This window comes from Gobius niger (genome assembly GCF_951799975.1).
Source record: "Gobius niger genome assembly, chromosome: 21".
Lineage (NCBI taxonomy): Eukaryota > Metazoa > Chordata > Actinopteri > Gobiiformes > Gobiidae > Gobius > Gobius niger.
In genome coordinates, this window is record NC_136872.1 from 7,479,824 (window position 1) to 7,496,452 (window position 16,629).

General features: G+C 44.4%; 2 protein-coding genes across 2 annotated transcripts in view; one reads left to right on the top strand and one right to left on the bottom strand.

Annotated features, from left to right (window-relative positions):
• ank2b (ankyrin 2b, neuronal) overlaps nt 1-664 on the bottom strand; it is a 154,599-nt gene extending 153,935 nt beyond the window's left edge. The window contains exon 1 of the mRNA XM_079579542.1: nt 518-664. Within this exon, the coding sequence (XP_079435668.1) occupies nt 518-607 (90 nt within the window). The 5' untranslated portion in view covers nt 608-664. The remainder of the gene's footprint in view (nt 1-517) is intronic.
• Nucleotides 665-6,118: 5,454 nt separating this feature from the next.
• aco1 (aconitase 1, soluble) lies at nt 6,119-16,045 on the top strand. The gene is made up of 21 exons (XM_079580692.1): nt 6,119-6,212; nt 7,221-7,348; nt 9,043-9,211; nt 9,386-9,523; nt 9,898-9,967; nt 10,036-10,219; nt 10,417-10,556; nt 10,620-10,791; nt 10,959-11,059; nt 11,335-11,451; nt 11,523-11,682; nt 11,900-12,035; nt 12,115-12,199; nt 13,361-13,517; nt 13,598-13,722; nt 13,795-13,899; nt 14,287-14,429; nt 14,540-14,687; nt 14,758-14,880; nt 15,466-15,651; nt 15,725-16,045. The coding sequence occupies exons 2-21, from the start codon at nt 7,240-7,242 to the stop codon at nt 15,839-15,841; spliced, it is 2,685 nt and encodes an 894-aa protein (XP_079436818.1). The 5' UTR covers nt 6,119-6,212; nt 7,221-7,239; the 3' UTR covers nt 15,842-16,045.
• The last annotated feature ends 584 nt before the right edge of the window (nt 16,046-16,629 follow it).

Consider the following 16,629-nt stretch of genomic DNA (forward strand, 5'->3'; position numbering starts at 1 on the left):
GATGAGACACGCCCACACAGGCACAACAACGTGAGAGATGTGACGCGCGCACAGAGCTGCACACTTCAATGTCAGAGAACAGTCTCCAACAATATATATGTAGTTCTGCAGTCTCTGTCAAATGCACGCATGACGACGCAATCACGCACGCTGACATACACACACCCATGACCAGTTTGTAGTTATTCAAACATCTTTCACTGCAGCCAAAAACTCAAACTTAGAGCTCGTCGACAGTGTTTGTCTGCAGACATGTGAGCGTTTCTGACAGAGCTGTGGTTCCGCTGAGTCAGGGCGCGCACGTGAAGTCCTCCACCTTCACGCGCATCCCCGTTAAGACATGATCAGGGTATTCCAATCACGTCTGGTAACGGGGTTCGCGTTGCGTCATGCAGCTGCTGGTGACCATCAGCGCGTCCTTGCGGTGACAGGACACACGGGACAAGCAGCCCAGCCTACCTGTCGCGGCGTGTGCGCGTGTGTGTGCGTGACGGAGGACACGGGACAAGCAGCCTACCTGTCGCGGTGTGGAGGGCTCGTCGTTCGCGGGGGAAGGGGTCCCTCCTTCCATCGACGCGGGAGTGATGGGCACGGGAGAAGAAGCCATGTTTTCCTCCGCGACACTCTTTACTCTCGTTTAACAGCTGCTCCCCCCCGGTGTCACTTCAGCCGTCTGCCCCGCTCCAGCGCGCAGGAGGAGCAGCAGCCGCCGCGCTCTCCGGGAGCTGCTGCAGAGTCCAGACCGAGCACAGTGCGCCTCTGTCCGGCCACACACTGCCGCCTCTGTCCGGCCGGAGCGCATATGCCTGTAGTCCGGTGGCCCAGTGCAGAGCAGTCCGCTCAGATGACGCTGTCTCCCGGGTCTCCTCTCTCACTCACTGACTCTAGTCTACACACACACACGCACACACACACCCCTGCACGCGCTCGGCCCGTGTCACTCTCGCGGGCACGCTCTCCCTCACGCAGCCTTTCTGCCTCTGACACATGAGGTGAACTACGCGCTCCACATTCCTCCATGCGCTTTTATTTTGGCCCGTGACCTGTGGTTCCCCTCACGGTCATTGCCACGGTCAGGCTGATACATATCGACTGACTGCTTTGATTAGGCTCTGAATGAACGAGCTGCCACTGCCGATAGAGCGGGGCTTGTATAACACGAGCCCGAAAACATGTCCTTGAGGTGCACCTGTAGGCGCTTTTAATGTAGAAAACGCTGGTCTGAGTGGAAATGTGCTCATACAACATAAATAAACAGAAGTGCAGAGCAGCCGACATATTTACTCAAGTAAGAGTAACGTTACTTTGAAATAATTTAGATAATTTACAAGATTAAATTAAAAAAAAGTAGTGGCCCAAACAATTACTCTTACTTGTACTTGGGGGGGGAAATGTTGCTTGAGCGAAAAAGTCAGATTTATTTTCAACGACGCCATAAATTGTGTGAAACAAAACATAAAATCATGTGGAAACTGTGATATTTGCAAAGAAAGTTCCAAGAAAATGGCATGAAAATATACAAAAAAACAAAATAATTCAAAACAGGAACAAGGAGCACGAAACTACATCTATTTTATCAAAATGAAGCATTTGCCACTCAAATATTGACTCACAGTGGAAAAAGTAGCTATTTTTTTTGCTCAAGTAAGAGCACAGATGCTTATTTATAATTTTACTCTAGTAGAAGTAAAAAGTACAGTACGATAAAAGGACTCTAAGAAGCACCATTTCCTCTAAAAGTGACTTGAGTAAATGTAACTACCTGCCTGTGTAAATAAATGAATGCCCTTTACTAACGTTGTTTCCTCTAAGCCTTACGTTGTAAAGGTCAGAATGATTTACCTTGGCTAAGGGGGGCCCACACAACCTCATTTTTCACAAGATAAGGACGTTTATTAGTGTGATCATTTCATTATACCTTCGTTTGGACATGTCACCTTCACCAAATTGCCCTTTGACTTTGTTTACATCAGTACCTACCCACGCACCTGCCTTTTGTCCCCATCACGGTGCACCATGGGGGATGGTTATGTGTATATCGGGTTGGGGGGTTGGACCCTTGAATTGGTCACACAGGCTGCAGGGCCGGGGCAGAGAAAGCCTCCGAGTGGGGGGTTTCCAGCTGGTTCATCTGATTGGTTAAACTGATCAGGAGCTCTGGCCTTTTGGAGTGACCCCACTTGGCCCACACCCCTGAATTAACGGGGGGAAACTGGGGTCAAAAAAAGGAGGCTGTGGCTTCTGCAATTTAGCTCATGCAGCTTCATGCACTTGCACATCCTCAGCTCTGTAGGCGGGGCATCTGATTCAATTATGAAGCTCCTGGACCGCGGCCAACAATGGGGGACTGCCCGGGGTATAATTGGAGAGAAGACGGATGGTGCTTGTCTCAAATGGCACCGGAATATCGCAAACCCAGTTAATCAGACAAAGACGGACAGGGGAGTGGGGACAGTCCGGACATGCTCGGTTTGATCTCGATCTCGTGCACACAGTCGTCACGTCTTTGGTCTGAAACAACAGTTACAACGAGACAAACAGGCATCATTTGTGGATGGAATAACGCACCTGTTATCCATCCAACAATAGTGCGTGAGTGGGTTGGAGAAAGTGATCTCTGCATGGTTAAGTAAGTGCAAATCATTTGTTATTTCAGGCAGAGGTGTCACAGACTTGGCACATAATGTATAGGCCTTCGCTTCATGCACACACGGGCTGGGGAAACTGGCTTTTGTAATGAATAGCTCATGATGCTTACGCTAAAAGCCACATCAGATTATTATTTTATGTCTGCAAACAGTGGCTATGTTCATCATGATTTGATTTTTAGAGTTCTCGGAAGAATACTGAAGTGGCATGTAAACAGCATGATCTGATTTACATCATCTGACATGGATGTCCTCAGATTTAGACGTGATTGTTCACGCCTGTGCAAAAAGGCAGCCGAATGTAACGATATTTTTTATTCCATTAATCTCCTCAACCTCACCTGAACCGAGCGCATTTTCTCAAACCAATTGCAAAGTTTTTGAAGCATAAAACACAGTGTACTTTCTCCTTTTCCCCCCCCCAATGTTTTGAGATAATAGTAACTGAACCCTGCCCTTTAGGTTCTTAGTCCTAACATGGCGTCTTTCTATGGTGTTTCAGGACCAATTGTTTTAAGGTTTCTGGTAGGGTTTCACTATTTCCGTGGTTACGAATACATCCCAGAAAACCTACCAGAAACCCCCCCAAAAAAACACTCCAATAAAAGTGATCCTAAAGCGTCATAGAGGCCACCGGGGTGTGGAGCAAAGGTGCGAGTCTAACCGCCCATACTGCCACTGGATCACCTCCATCCATCCATCCATCCATTTTCTTCCACTTTATCCAGAGGCCTCTTCCCAATAGGACCGGCCTGAAACAGATGCCCGAGTCACCTCAGCTGGCTCATTTCGACGTGAAGGAGCAGCGACTCTACTCCGAGCTCCTCCCGGGTAACTGAGCTCCAGCCACCCCACGAAGGAAACCCATTTTGGGGCTTGTATCTGCGATCTTGTCCTTTCGGTCACTACCCAGATCTCATGACCAAAGGTAAACAGAGAGTTTTGACGCTGCACCGATCCGTCTATCGATCTCACGCTCCATCCGTGAACACAACCCCGAGATACTTAAACTCAAGGACTCTCCACCGACCTTGAGAGGGGAAGCCACATTTTTTCCGGTGGAGAACCATGGCCGTGGATTTGGAGGTGCTGATCCTCATCCCGGCCCCTTCATGCCCACAGTACACGCTGAAGGTCCTGATTTGATGAAGCCAACAGAACAACATCATCTGCAAACAACAGAGATGAGATCCTGAGGTTCCCAAACAGGACACCCTCTGGTCTGGAAATTCTGTCCATAAAGGTAATAAACAGAACTGAACTGAAATATCATAAGCACTAATATTTGAACTTTTTTTTAACATAAAGAGTTGCATAATGCACCTTTAACTATCGGTTCAATGGAGCGTGGAGGGTGCCATTACCGTCAGTCAGTTCCACTTGGTGCTGCAGGTGGAACTGATCGGAGGGAGAACAAAACAGTGGCTCCACAAAAACAGAACATGAATTGAGCTGACACGTGTGCAGCCGGTCTTGGATGATCAAATAAGTGAATGTAGAGTCGATAAGCGTTTGTTTACAAGTGAAGATGACATAACAAGAGCTGTTTGCTGCGCCTCTGCATGAGTCACGTGCAGTGGTTTTAATAGGACACAGAACGCAGCCGTGCACAGCAGAGATGTGAATCCGAGTCTGTGTGCATGAATGAGCACACAGCCCCCCCTCCAGCACCAAGGCCAGCGCCGGAGTATCACCTGTGAACGTGAAAAACGGATACACATCCCACAATGAAGGGACACACAACACAGCATTTCTCTATGTTGTCGTTTTATTCTCTTCAATAGACTGGCCACTATGAACATGTGCTTTGAACATGTCTTTTGTAGGAGATCAAAGTGCTACTATATACAAAGTGCTCTTTGCACATTTCTCCTGTGTAATGGCATTTGCTGTCTAGACATTCAACTAGCACAACGCCACTGCAGAGAACCTCCCTCTACGCTGCAGGCAACCAATCACATGGGCCGGTTAGAACCCAGCTTCTTGTATGAGGTCATGCCATGGCATGAATGTGCATGTAGACAGTGTCAGCTGCAGACAGGGTACAGAATGGAAAATATCACCGAGTCACGAGAGCAGACAGAGCTGTCTGTCAGTCTGTCACCTTCACTGCAGAGTCAGACACACAGGCACCTGCTCCCCGTCCACTCTGCTTCTGTCACACGCCACGAAACAGACCCCAGTGTGATGACCAGACCAACAGCTCTGCAGGCCTGAGTGCAACAAGGAATCAGAGATGACACCAAACCACTCTCTGGGGTTGTTTATGGCTTTATTCTGTGTGACGTGTTCCTATGGACCAACCATGTTCTGACGCGCTTCATCCTGATGCATTTACCAGAGAGGGCCTTGGTTTTTGTATTTTTATTTATAAGAGCACCTCTAGTTTTTTAATTCTTTGTTCCTTGGAGGTCCAAAATGCACACCTCTTTTGGATGATTGGGATTCATCATACAGCTCATTCATGTAATCACATTTTAAAGGGAAGAGCTTTAATATGCCCTTGCTCAAGTGGCTCTGCTGTTCACCACCATTCAATATGGTGTAATTAAAGGTCCTCCACTCATTGCTTTTTTCTTCTTCTTCTTTTTTCTATATGCCTTTTTATCACCCGTGAACTTGGAGGTTAGTTAATGTGTTTCACATTCCTGTGACGTAAAGCTCCTGATTTGCTCCCTGAAAGTTGTGAAACATGCTTAAAAGACTTATCCCTGTGAAGAAGTGGGATGTTAAAAATGTGTCAAGAGTTTGGCTTTTTTTTTGTCCATTATTTGTAAACAGAAAAAAAGTATACAAGGCCTTTAAGATAAATTATATGTCAAATAGACATACATGTGATTGCCTATATGCCTACAGTGACTATACATTTATGTATGATGGGTGTTTGTGGTAAAACGTTTCTTAATAAGAAATTGTGTCTCTCATTTCATACACAGGCCATAGATGTATTAAGGCATATGACAGATGAATGATATGCAAATATCTCATACGGGATACTAGCTACAGCTGCAACAACACTGCCACCTAGTGGATTACCTAATCATACACTGAGCTCATCTCCGCATTAACCACTTAACCCCCACTTGAACTGAGCACATTTTCTCCAGTTCGGCTTTACCCAAATCTAGAAGGTTGCAGCCTATAGGCCAGAGTGACGCCTGATTTGAGAGCCATGACTTTTGCCACCTTTTTGTTGCTTTTTTGTAATTGTTTGTTTCATTTTTAGTTGCTTTTTTAGTCATATTGTCGCGTTTTCATCCGCATTTATGTCTCATTTTTGTCGCTTTTTTACGACTTTTCCCCCCAAGAAACCTTTAGATTTGGGTAAAGCCGAACGGGAGAAAACATGCTCGGTTCAGGCGGGGGTTAAGAGGTTTAACAGTCACCTCAATTAATACCTCAATTTTACATTTTGTTTCCAGACTTTTGGTTATAACATGTGAGTAGTTTATTTTGAAGGAAGCCGGAAGTGCACGTGTGTGTTTCTTCCGGTGACGCAGGGGCTCTGGCTGACAGCAGTGTTTAGTAGGTCCTTGTCCGTGGTGTCAGTCTTCTATCCATCATGTAAGTTCACCAAACCGACACGTTTTTCATATTTATCACTTCACACACGCGCCATATTAATCAGCGGCACGTGCGTGATTTACGCCGCAGTTTAGCGCGTGCAGCTCCAAAGACTGGATTAGTCAATAAGCTGCGCACTTAGCTGTTTTCTGACACATTTGTGACTTTATGCTATATTCTTTTTACTGTTTTCAAGTATTCTTTGCTTTGCCGTAATGCTTAGCTGTTGTTTTCACAAAGTATTGCTACAAAATCCGATTTATATGCGTGTTGACAGGGAAGAAGTTGCTAATGCTAGCTGACATCTAGTAAGGAAGTGAGTTCTAAGGACACATAAATCAGTAAGATGCTAAATAAAATAAATGTACTTTTAATTTTGCATAATACTCTTAAACAAATTGGTGTTCTGTAGTTTATTGTACGTAAGGTCGGCTGGGATTTGCCTGTTAATGCTTGCATAACACAGAAAGGTAATAAAATGTCAACATTAGCAGGCTATTAGCTAATAATAATATGAAACATGGCACTACAGTACAGTATTACATTGTGCATGGTTTAAGTATATTCAAGACAACACTTGGAGAAAAGGCGTTTGGTTTTGTGGTCCATTCGAGGAATAAGCTTTGTTGCTTTCCAGGAAGTATTTTTTGTCATGTGACCTTTAGCACATATATCTTTTCTTCTATGTACTTGGATGCGTTACATGGTCATCAGCCTCAAAGCACAGCATGTGGAGATTGCAACACCTCACTTACTTTAATTTCACCCTGCTGCCCGTGGATTTAGTTACGTAAGGCGTTGGTAGAATATGAGCCAAGCCTTGGGTGACCCTTAGCCCCATGCATGCACTCTGCAAAGCAAATCCTTTGGTTCCCCCCACTGAGGGGGAAAGGCTGATTGGCTAACTGCTGCTGTGCTGATGTCACGTGATCTGCTTGTGTTGTTTCCCATTATTGCAAGTTACATTTTGATGGGTGATGATAACATATTGTTTTGTATTTGCTTTAGATATCGGCAATAGAGGAGGATGTCCGAGGCGTCGAAGAACCCCTTTCAACATTTGGTGGAGCCTTTGGACCCGAGCACGCCGGACCAACGCTTTTATAACCTGACCAAGTTAGCAGACCCCAGATATGGTAAGGGTTTTATGTTTTTATGTTGTTACGTATGTTTTGGATTGTGAAACCACCAAACATGAAAGCCACATGTGTTGGTTCAACTGACAATAATAATGTTTTTAGTTCACCGGTGCCGTTTTTGTTTCGTCTTAATACTTTCAATGGAAACGGAGATACACAGCCATGGCCCCCGAAAGTTGCTGCCGAAAATGGAAAAAAAAGGGTTGCATTCTTAAAAGGCTGGATATCGTATAAAAATATATATATATACCAGTACTTTAACAATACCAATACCTGAACAATACTTTTCCGATACTTATACGAGAATATTTGTCATCTTGAACCAGTGTTAATTTCGTCGACTTAAATGTTTAGTCTTAATTTTAGTCAGTGATATTTCTGCTGACTAAAATTGGACTGAAACTGAATTTAAAGTTTCTCACGAGACTAAAACTATGACTAAAATGTCCCGATATTTTAGTCGACTAAAATAAGACTAAATAAAAATGAAAGGGAGAGACTAAAATCATCCAAACTTCTATTGAGCGTCTGAAAGAGCTTCAGATCATGTAAATTCTCTGCCAAAGGATCAGCTCTGAGCTTTGTTCATGTGGGAGCAGCTCCATGAAGCAAAGGAACAAGATTTAATATGTTTATGATGAATATTATAATATGTTATTAATGCAAAGTCGACTAAATTTGTCTTAAAGTTAGTCGTCTAAATTTACTTGCAATTTTAGCCGACTACATTTTACATTACATTTTCGTCAAAAGACTAAGACTAAAACTAAATTAAAAATATGTGTATATGTGTAAATATGTCAAAATTAACACTGTCTAGAACCAGAAAAAAGAACAATAACATGTGGAAGATCTGCAAATTTTACAGTATCGGGTTAATCTCCAATGTCAGGAAATGTGTGGAGAGTGGGGTATAATTTGGGAATTAAATGGGGAAAATAGGGGGAAAATTGAGAAGAAATCGTGAAGAAATGGGTGGGGAAATAGGGAAAGTATTAGTCATAAAAATGAGGCGGAAATAATGGGATAATGAGATTTTTTTTTTTAGAAAAAATATGTTTAGTTCCCAAACATTGGGATTTTTCTTCTTTTTTTTTTTTTAGATGTAGAGGGTAAAAATCATTTATTTGAGCTGAAACAACACTCTTTAACACTCTTTAAAGAGACTACACGGATTATGAAAATGTTAAAAGTAGTAGTAGTATTTTCCTCCCCCTACATGTTCCAGCCATGTCCTAATGTGTAGAATGAGCCCAGACCTGTTCACCACAACTGCCTCTAAAATGCCACTGTCATTCAAAAAGTTGTTACTTCGGGTCCGAAGTGCCGTCATGCACGAGCTTAATATAGAGACTGCAGTTACGCGTCAGACCTGAGGTGGCAGTAGTGAGTATAAAATGACCAACATGCATCTAGTCCCTTAAAGCTGTCCCTGGACCAACAGCATCAAAACTTAGATCCAAAGATTTTTTTGGAACCTGCTTTCAATACTTACATTTTTTCGATACCAGTTGTACCTGAACTTTTTTTCGATGCCATACTGGTATCGTTTAACGGTGCCCAGCCCCACATTGTAATGTTTTACTCGACCGCCTTTAGCTTTGATGACACCACGCATTCGCTGTCGTCACAAGAGTCATTTCTGTCCTCTGGCACATAAGTTTCTCACCAAAGTCTAACCCTGTGTGCAGAGCGCCTGCCCTTCTCCATCCGAGTGCTGCTGGAGTCCGCGGTGAGGAACTGCGATGAGTTCCTGGTCAAACGCTCCGATGTGGAGAGCATCCTCAACTGGAAGGTCACCCAAACGCAGATCGTGGAGGTGCCGTTCAGGCCGGCACGAGTTATACTGCAGGACTTCACGTAAGACTTTTATTTATGCTTAAGTGAAACGTAGCAAACAAAGTCATATCTTTTTAATAATGTCACATTTATTATGGTAGCTGTTGTTATGAAAGTGAGGCTGCTTCTTTAACTGTAACTTAGCTGGTAGCAGTTGGAACACATGACCCTACCCTGTGCTGTGTTTGTCCGCAGAGGCGTCCCCGCGGTGGTGGACTTTGCCGCCATGCGTGACGCGGTGATGAAACTCGGGGGAGATCCAGAGAAGATTAACCCCGTGTGCCCGGCCGACCTTGTGATCGATCACTCCATTCAGGTGGACTTTAACAGGAAGTACGTCTTCGTTATACATGTTTTACCACCACACCTTATAGCAGGGGTGTCAAAGTCATTTGGGTCGAGAGCCGAAATTCAGCCCCCCCGGCGGGTTGCGGGCTGGATATATTATAAAGGACTGCAGACTCATAAATAACGGCTTCAGCTACTTCATCAGCCTGTGTCCTTTGTTTCTCAAAGTACTGCAGTCATTATTCATTCACTCTACATTCGATGGACCAAAGAAAATGCTATATATTATTGAATTTACTTTCTAATTACACTTTAATGTAATTTTGCCATTCATTGTGTACAACAGGCGTGACAGACCATTATTTTATTTCATTACTTTTTTAATTCACCCTTCATTTAACGTTTGTGTTATTTTCCAGATCTGATAGTTTACAGAAAAATCAAGATTTGGAGTTTGATCGCAACAAAGAAAGATTCCAGTTTTTAAAGGTGAGCTTCCCGTGTCTTACCTTGTCCCACCTTACCTGTATCTTACGTCTGTGCCTGGTCTCTCCCAGTGGGGCTCTAAAGCCTTCAGGAACATGCGCATCATTCCTCCTGGTTCCGGAATAGTCCACCAGGTCAACCTTGAATACTTGGCCCGAGTCGTGTTCAACTACGAGGGCTACCTGTACCCGGACAGCCTGGTGGGCACAGACTCACACACCACCATGATCGACGGCCTGGGGGTCCTGGGCTGGGGTGAGATGCAGCTTTTTGTATTTTTAGTTCAGTTTAGTTTAGTTTAAAGGTATATTGAAGAATATTTATGTTTTTTTAATAATGAAAAATACCTCAAAAACAGCTTTACAGGGAGCGGGGTATCACCATCTGGTCTCCATGGAGATAGCCCAGCATTAATTCCTCTTGTGTCGTGTCTTTCCTCTTAACCATGGCAGGTGTCGGTGGTATCGAAGCCGAGGCTGTGATGCTGGGTCAGCCCATCAGCATGGTCCTGCCTGAAGTGGTGGGCTACAAGCTGTTTGGGACCCCCGACAAACTCATCACCTCCACTGACATCGTCCTCACTGTGACTAAGGTATTTCACACTAAACGCCACATTTGTGCTCTTCCTGAAGCTAAGAACAAAGTGTGGTTTCAGCACCTGCGTCAGGTCGGAGTGGTGGGGAAGTTCGTGGAGTTCTTCGGACCTGGCGTGGCGCAGTTGTCCATCGCTGATAGAGCCACCATCGCTAACATGTGTCCCGAGTACGGAGCGACTGCCGCTTTCTTCCCTGTGGACGAGGTCAGCATGCAGTACCTCAAACAGACGGGTAAGAGTCCAGTCACATCCACAGTGGGCTCCGGAAGTGTTCATATCCTTCTACTTACTCTTGTACTATGTCACTGTGTATTACCGTAGCTCATGAAACATCTGCATTTCGTCAATTTTACGGTCTAATTTCCTAACTGTAGTTTGTGTGTTTGTGTTGGTGTGCAGGTCGTGAAGAGGACAAGTTGGACTACATTACCAAGTACCTGAAGTCTGTATCCATGTTCAGAGACTACACTGACGTCTCCCAGGACCCAGACTTTACTCAGGTGAGTGAAAGCATGTGAACAGCTGTTAAGGATTTATGTCTCTCACTGCTTTTTCTGACAAAGCTCCTGACTCTTGGTGTTGCAAACCATGTTCCTAGAAATGATGGGAATCACTGCTCTGCTCGTCACAGATTATGAAAAGTTATTATTGTCAGAATGTGTAGATGCAATACATTTCTACAGCACTTCTTATCACCGTGAACAGCTTTACAATGCTTTTGGTTTGTGTGTAATGAAGCACATCTTTGTCTGGTTTGCATTTTTCCACTTTGTAGGTTGTGGAGTTGGATCTCACTGAAGTGGTTCCCTGCTGCAGCGGCCCGAAGAGACCCCAGGACAGGATTTCTGTCTCTGACATGAAGAGTGACTTTGAGAGCTGTCTGGGAGCAAAGGTTGGTGCTAATGGTCTTGTAAACACGTTCAAGTCTGAGATGGCTTACGCTGTTTGCTCTGTCGTTTTCAGCAAGGGTTCAAAGGTTTCCAGATTGACCCGAAGAGCCACGACGCCGTGGTGCCCTTTGAGTATAATGGGAATAAGTACGAGCTGAGTCACGGGTCTGTGGTGATCTCGGCCATCACCAGCTGCACCAACACTAGCAACCCCTCCGTCATGCTCGGGGCAGGTGGGTGGGGCCTTTGTCTGTTTTACGCTTTTAAACAGGCAAAATAACTGCTTCTTAATTAAGTAAAGTAAGACACCTTTGTAATCTGAACATGTAGTGATGTAAGCTAAAACTCTATTCTTCTGTGAAACATAGTCAGTTATAGATATGGACAATCTTTAGATGAATCAAATATAAGTGTAGTCTTTAGCAGAGTAAAACTGTCCTTCTTGTACAGGACTGCTGGCCAAAAAGGCGGTTGAGCACGGCCTGAGTGTGAAGCCCTACATTAAGACCAGCTTGTCGCCGGGCAGTGGAGTGGTCACATACTACCTGAAGGAGAGCGGGGTCATGGACTACCTCTTTCAGCTCGGGTAGGATTTTAAAACCATCTTTGGGTTGTATACAGTACATACTGTACATTCCTCTGATTCTTTTCTGTCTCTGTTTCAGATTTGAAGTCGTGGGCTATGGCTGTATGACCTGTATAGGAAACAGTGGACCACTTCCTGAACCAGTGGTGGAGGCCATATCACAGGTTCTTCTTTATTTATTGCAATGAGCTTGAATTATCCACAAATCTTAAACTGTTGTGCAACACTCTCTGTCCCGACCACTGTCTCGCTCTCGTCCTGCACATGCAGTCACCAAACGCCACCGCGACCTCGGCTTGTAACGTCAGAGACCTCACTGGTTTTGTTTTCTCTGACCTCACCCACATCATTTGAAATATGATGTAGCAGGAATATATGTTTTATCTTCATATATTACAGCTACTGACAGCTAGAATATGAAGGTAAACCATGTAGGGGCTCACTACAGGGGTCATGTTTATGATCAGGGCTACACAGAGAACATTTGTGCCAACTTTGAACCACATCAGTCAAAGTAATGTTATGAGGGCAATGAGTTTCTGTTGCCAAGGTTGTGCTGCTGTGACTCAAATGTGAGCTCTGTGGACCTGAGCTCCTCCAAGATGCAGGAAATGTACAATGTGCTCTTTGCCTTAAAATACAAGGGCAGTAAAAATGTTTTTTGGACGCCCCTATTCAGTTTTTGGTTAGCCCTGATGTTACCCATCACTGTACCATGTTCCATTGGCCGACATCCATTTCCATAGAGGTCCAGTCCACTTAAAGGGGGTGCTGTTGAGCCATTTTATATTGGATGCATGCAAACTGCCCATTCATGCTTTTTTCCAATTGTCTCTGACAATTGTAGGGACTTTTTTATTGACATTTAGCTCATCAGAAATGCAATCAGTAAGAGTTTGATCTGACCTCAGGACTCACTGAGCTACTGCCATCTCTTAACAGCAGTCTTTACATGTGATTAATCTCAGCTAAATTAACTGTGCACGTCCATGAAGTTAAGACTGGGCTGAAGTGGTTAAGTTACAGGGCATTAAAAATCTCCCTCCTGCAGAACCAGGTCTGTAGTATGTGTTGTTTGTGTCAGTGAGATTGGAACCCACGACCTCTGCATCCCAAATTGCATGTTCCACTGACTGAGCTAAACTGTCACCAACCAACCACAAGCGTTCATTGCATTAATCACAGATTTTGGTGCCATGAACGCGCGGCGTCCGTGTGTTGGGTGCATATGTTAATGTACGAATATAAACCCCCTTTTCCCCATCGCTGTACGTTTGGACTTCTGCACCAGTAGAAAAGCTGACGGTCACTGCTGTGTGTCGTAGGGGGACCTGGTGGCCGCCGGTGTCCTCTCCGGTAACAGGAACTTCGAAGGGCGAGTTCACCCCAACACCAGAGCCAACTACCTGGCCTCGCCTCCGCTGGTCATCGCGTACGCTATCGCCGGCACCGTTAGGATAGACTTCGAGACGCAGCCCATAGGTGAGCCAGGAGATAGAAGTACTATCTCTACTTTTATAGTAATATTCCTTTTCCTCATTCGTTTGCGTCTTATGTTTTAGCTATTAACAATGAAGGCAAGGAGGTTTATCTAAGAGACATCTGGCCAACGCGAGAGGAGATCCAGGCTGTGGAGAGAACCTTTGTCATTCCATCCATGTTCAAAGAGGTCTATGAGAAGATCGAGGTTGGTCGACGTAAACTGTGGCTGTGTTTGGAAGGAAAAATGATGGCTGACATGTTGTATTTGCCGTTACAGAACGTCAACGAGCGCTGGAATGCTCTGGTCGCTCCGTCGGATAAGCTTTACACCTGGGACCCCAGCTCCACCTACATCAAGTCGCCTCCGTTCTTCGAGGGTTTGGTAAATACAAAATTACAACCTCCACTTCAGACACAGTAACACTACAATATTTGAAGTTTATTTTTAAGGGGTGTTTAAATATCAAATTCGTGGTCATATTTATTGAGTTTTGGATCGCCCAAAAAATGTCTCCATTTCACTAATAGTTATCTTAAAAAATTAAAGGTATCCATCATTTTTCTATATAACCATAAATTGAGATAAATCATGCAATACATTTCCCTCATGTTTATGTCAGGGATCTACAGCAAAGGTTTCAAATGGACATCTCTAAATAATCTTCCCTGTTCCTCTGCAGTGTCTCACTTCAGTCGCAGTAGTGGTCCTACAAAGCACCAAAAGCAATGTCTATTTAAGGCGAATCGTGCTTCCTTTGTGTGTCTTTAGACTATGGAGCTGGAGCCGCCCAGGTCCATCATCAACGCCCACGTGCTGCTGAACTTTGGAGATTCTGTCACCACAGACCACATCTCTCCGGCAGGAAACATCGCCAGGAACAGCCCCGCAGCGCGATACCTCACCAGCAGAGGGTCAGTAAAGCATGTTCTTAAAAGCCATTCAGTGAACTGGGACAAAAAGTCTTACATTTGATTCAAACTGGCATTAAATCTACATTTCTGGATTATGACCTTCCCAACAGACTGACCCCACGTGAGTTCAACTCGTACGGCTCCAGGCGAGGGAACGACGCCATCATGGCCAGAGGAACCTTCGCCAACATCCGACTGTTTAACAAATTCCTAAACAAACAGGCCCCTCAGACCATCCACCTGCCCACAGGAGAGACGGTGAGCTCCGTGATGCTAATATCTGCGTGTACTAATGAGCGTGTGGCCTAAACTAGAGCTGTCATTACAGATGGATGTGTTCGACACAGCTCATCGATACCAACAGTCTGGGGTTCCTCTGCTAGTATTAGCCGGGAAAGAGTATGGATCAGGAAGCTCACGAGACTGGGCGGCGAAGGGGCCATTTTTACTGGTGAGTGAGTATTCATGTGTGCACCGTGTACTGTGAGGGGGTCAGGGGTCGATGGTAGATTCTGTGGAGTCCGTTTTCCAATATTGCATTGTCAAAGATCTGCTTTGACAGACATACATTGTGTGTACATTTTATTGCAGAAAAGCAAAACAAAGAAACACAACTCCTGAAAATTAGATCTGTGCAATACTGAAACAGGTTTATCTGAAAGAGTAGTGTTCTTGCCAAATTTCTGCCCCGTCACAATGTGTAACAAAAAAATAAATAAACTTAAAGGACCTAAAATGCAGAACGGCAGCAAAAAGTTTAAGAGATAAAAGGTGATACTTGACTGGTCAGAAATGTACTGCAAAAAACAAAGTACAAAGAAAGCACAAAAACTTACACAATAGTAGAAATATGCACAATGAGCAAGGATTAACAGGATAGACTTGAGGATTAACACAAACCACAAAGGCATAATGTATTTTTGGTGTTTTTATGTAGTCTGCTAATAGAAAACAAATGGATATGATAATAGCAGGCGACTGTAGCGTAATGAACCCCCTGTATCTAGACTCGACTGTGCTGTGGTTTTGCTTGTAGGGGATCAAGGCGGTGCTGGCGGAGAGTTACGAGCGTATCCACCGCAGTAACCTGGTGGGGATGGGGGTGATCCCTCTGGAGTACCTGCCCGGAGACACCGCCGACAGCCTGGGCCTCACCGGGAGGGAGAGATACACTGTCGTCATTCCAGACAAGCTCACGCCAAGAATGAAGATCGATATCAAGGTGATGCTCTTTGCTGTCATTTAACTTGGGTTTGTTTCACAGAAATAATTCAAACGTGGCTTATTTACTGCAGCTGGACACGGGTAAAACATTCCAAGTGCTGATGAGATTCGACACAGACGTTGAACTGACCTATTTCCACAACGGAGGAATCCTCAACTACATGATCCGCAAGATGTCCCAGAACTAAAACAGGCCGAGACTCTGTCCCAGCGTTTTCAGACTCATTCCCTCTCGGAGCTGCTGAGATTCCAAGGTTAGACGCTGCTACGCGCACACGTGAACTTTATGAGGATGCTGTCGGGTCATTAAAGCCATAGAAGCCAGAGATTACTTTACGTTTGGTCTTTGGTTGTAGACATGCACTACTTTGATTTGCAGAGGCCGAGAGCCCACTTTATGTTGCGCTAATATGCAGTAATGCACTTGCAATGCACTTGTTTCAAATCATCTCATCCACAGCCGACCCCTTCATGTTCACATCATGCCTCTGACATCACCCTGTGTCTGTGTTTTATTGTTGACTGGTTGCCTTAATAAATGTAATGTGACCTTAGCTCATGAACATCCAATCTGACTGACATGGTGAAATAATACTATTATAAATAAAGTGATTTATTGAGAGTTTTTTTAGGGTGATTTCTGTCTTCAGCCATTTTAACTTAAGACGCGAAAGTCCCATCTTTACTTTTATTAATATTGTTGCAGTTTCTGTTCTATCACTGGTGACAGGACTTTTTTTGCAAACCTGTAGCTGGTTGTTGCTTTGGCGTGAATCTCACACATACAAGAGGCAATTCACTCATCAGTCACAAACTCAAAGAAAAGAAAAGAACCCAAAGCAGCTCCTTTGGCATATCACATTTTATTATATCTTTTATAACCACACATCAGACTTGTCCCACCACAACATGATACACCATTGTACCACCAGGAATCGCAAATAAGAGGAAAAACTCCTAATAAAGCTAGAGAAGG

What these genes read in the sequence shown, in the direction of transcription:
- aco1 (XM_079580692.1), top strand. Translation starts at nt 7,240, where the DNA reads ATGTCCGAGGCGTCGAAGAACCCCTTTCAACATTTGGTGGAGCCTTTG. An exon ending in AAAGATTCCAGTTTTTAAAG is followed by an intron (nt 9,968 to 10,035) that starts GTGAGCTTCCCG and finishes GGTCTCTCCCAG; the next exon opens with TGGGGCTCTAAAGCCTTCAG. An exon ending in CTCCGTTCTTCGAGGGTTTG is followed by an intron (nt 13,900 to 14,286) that starts GTAAATACAAAA and finishes GTGTGTCTTTAG; the next exon opens with ACTATGGAGCTGGAGCCGCC.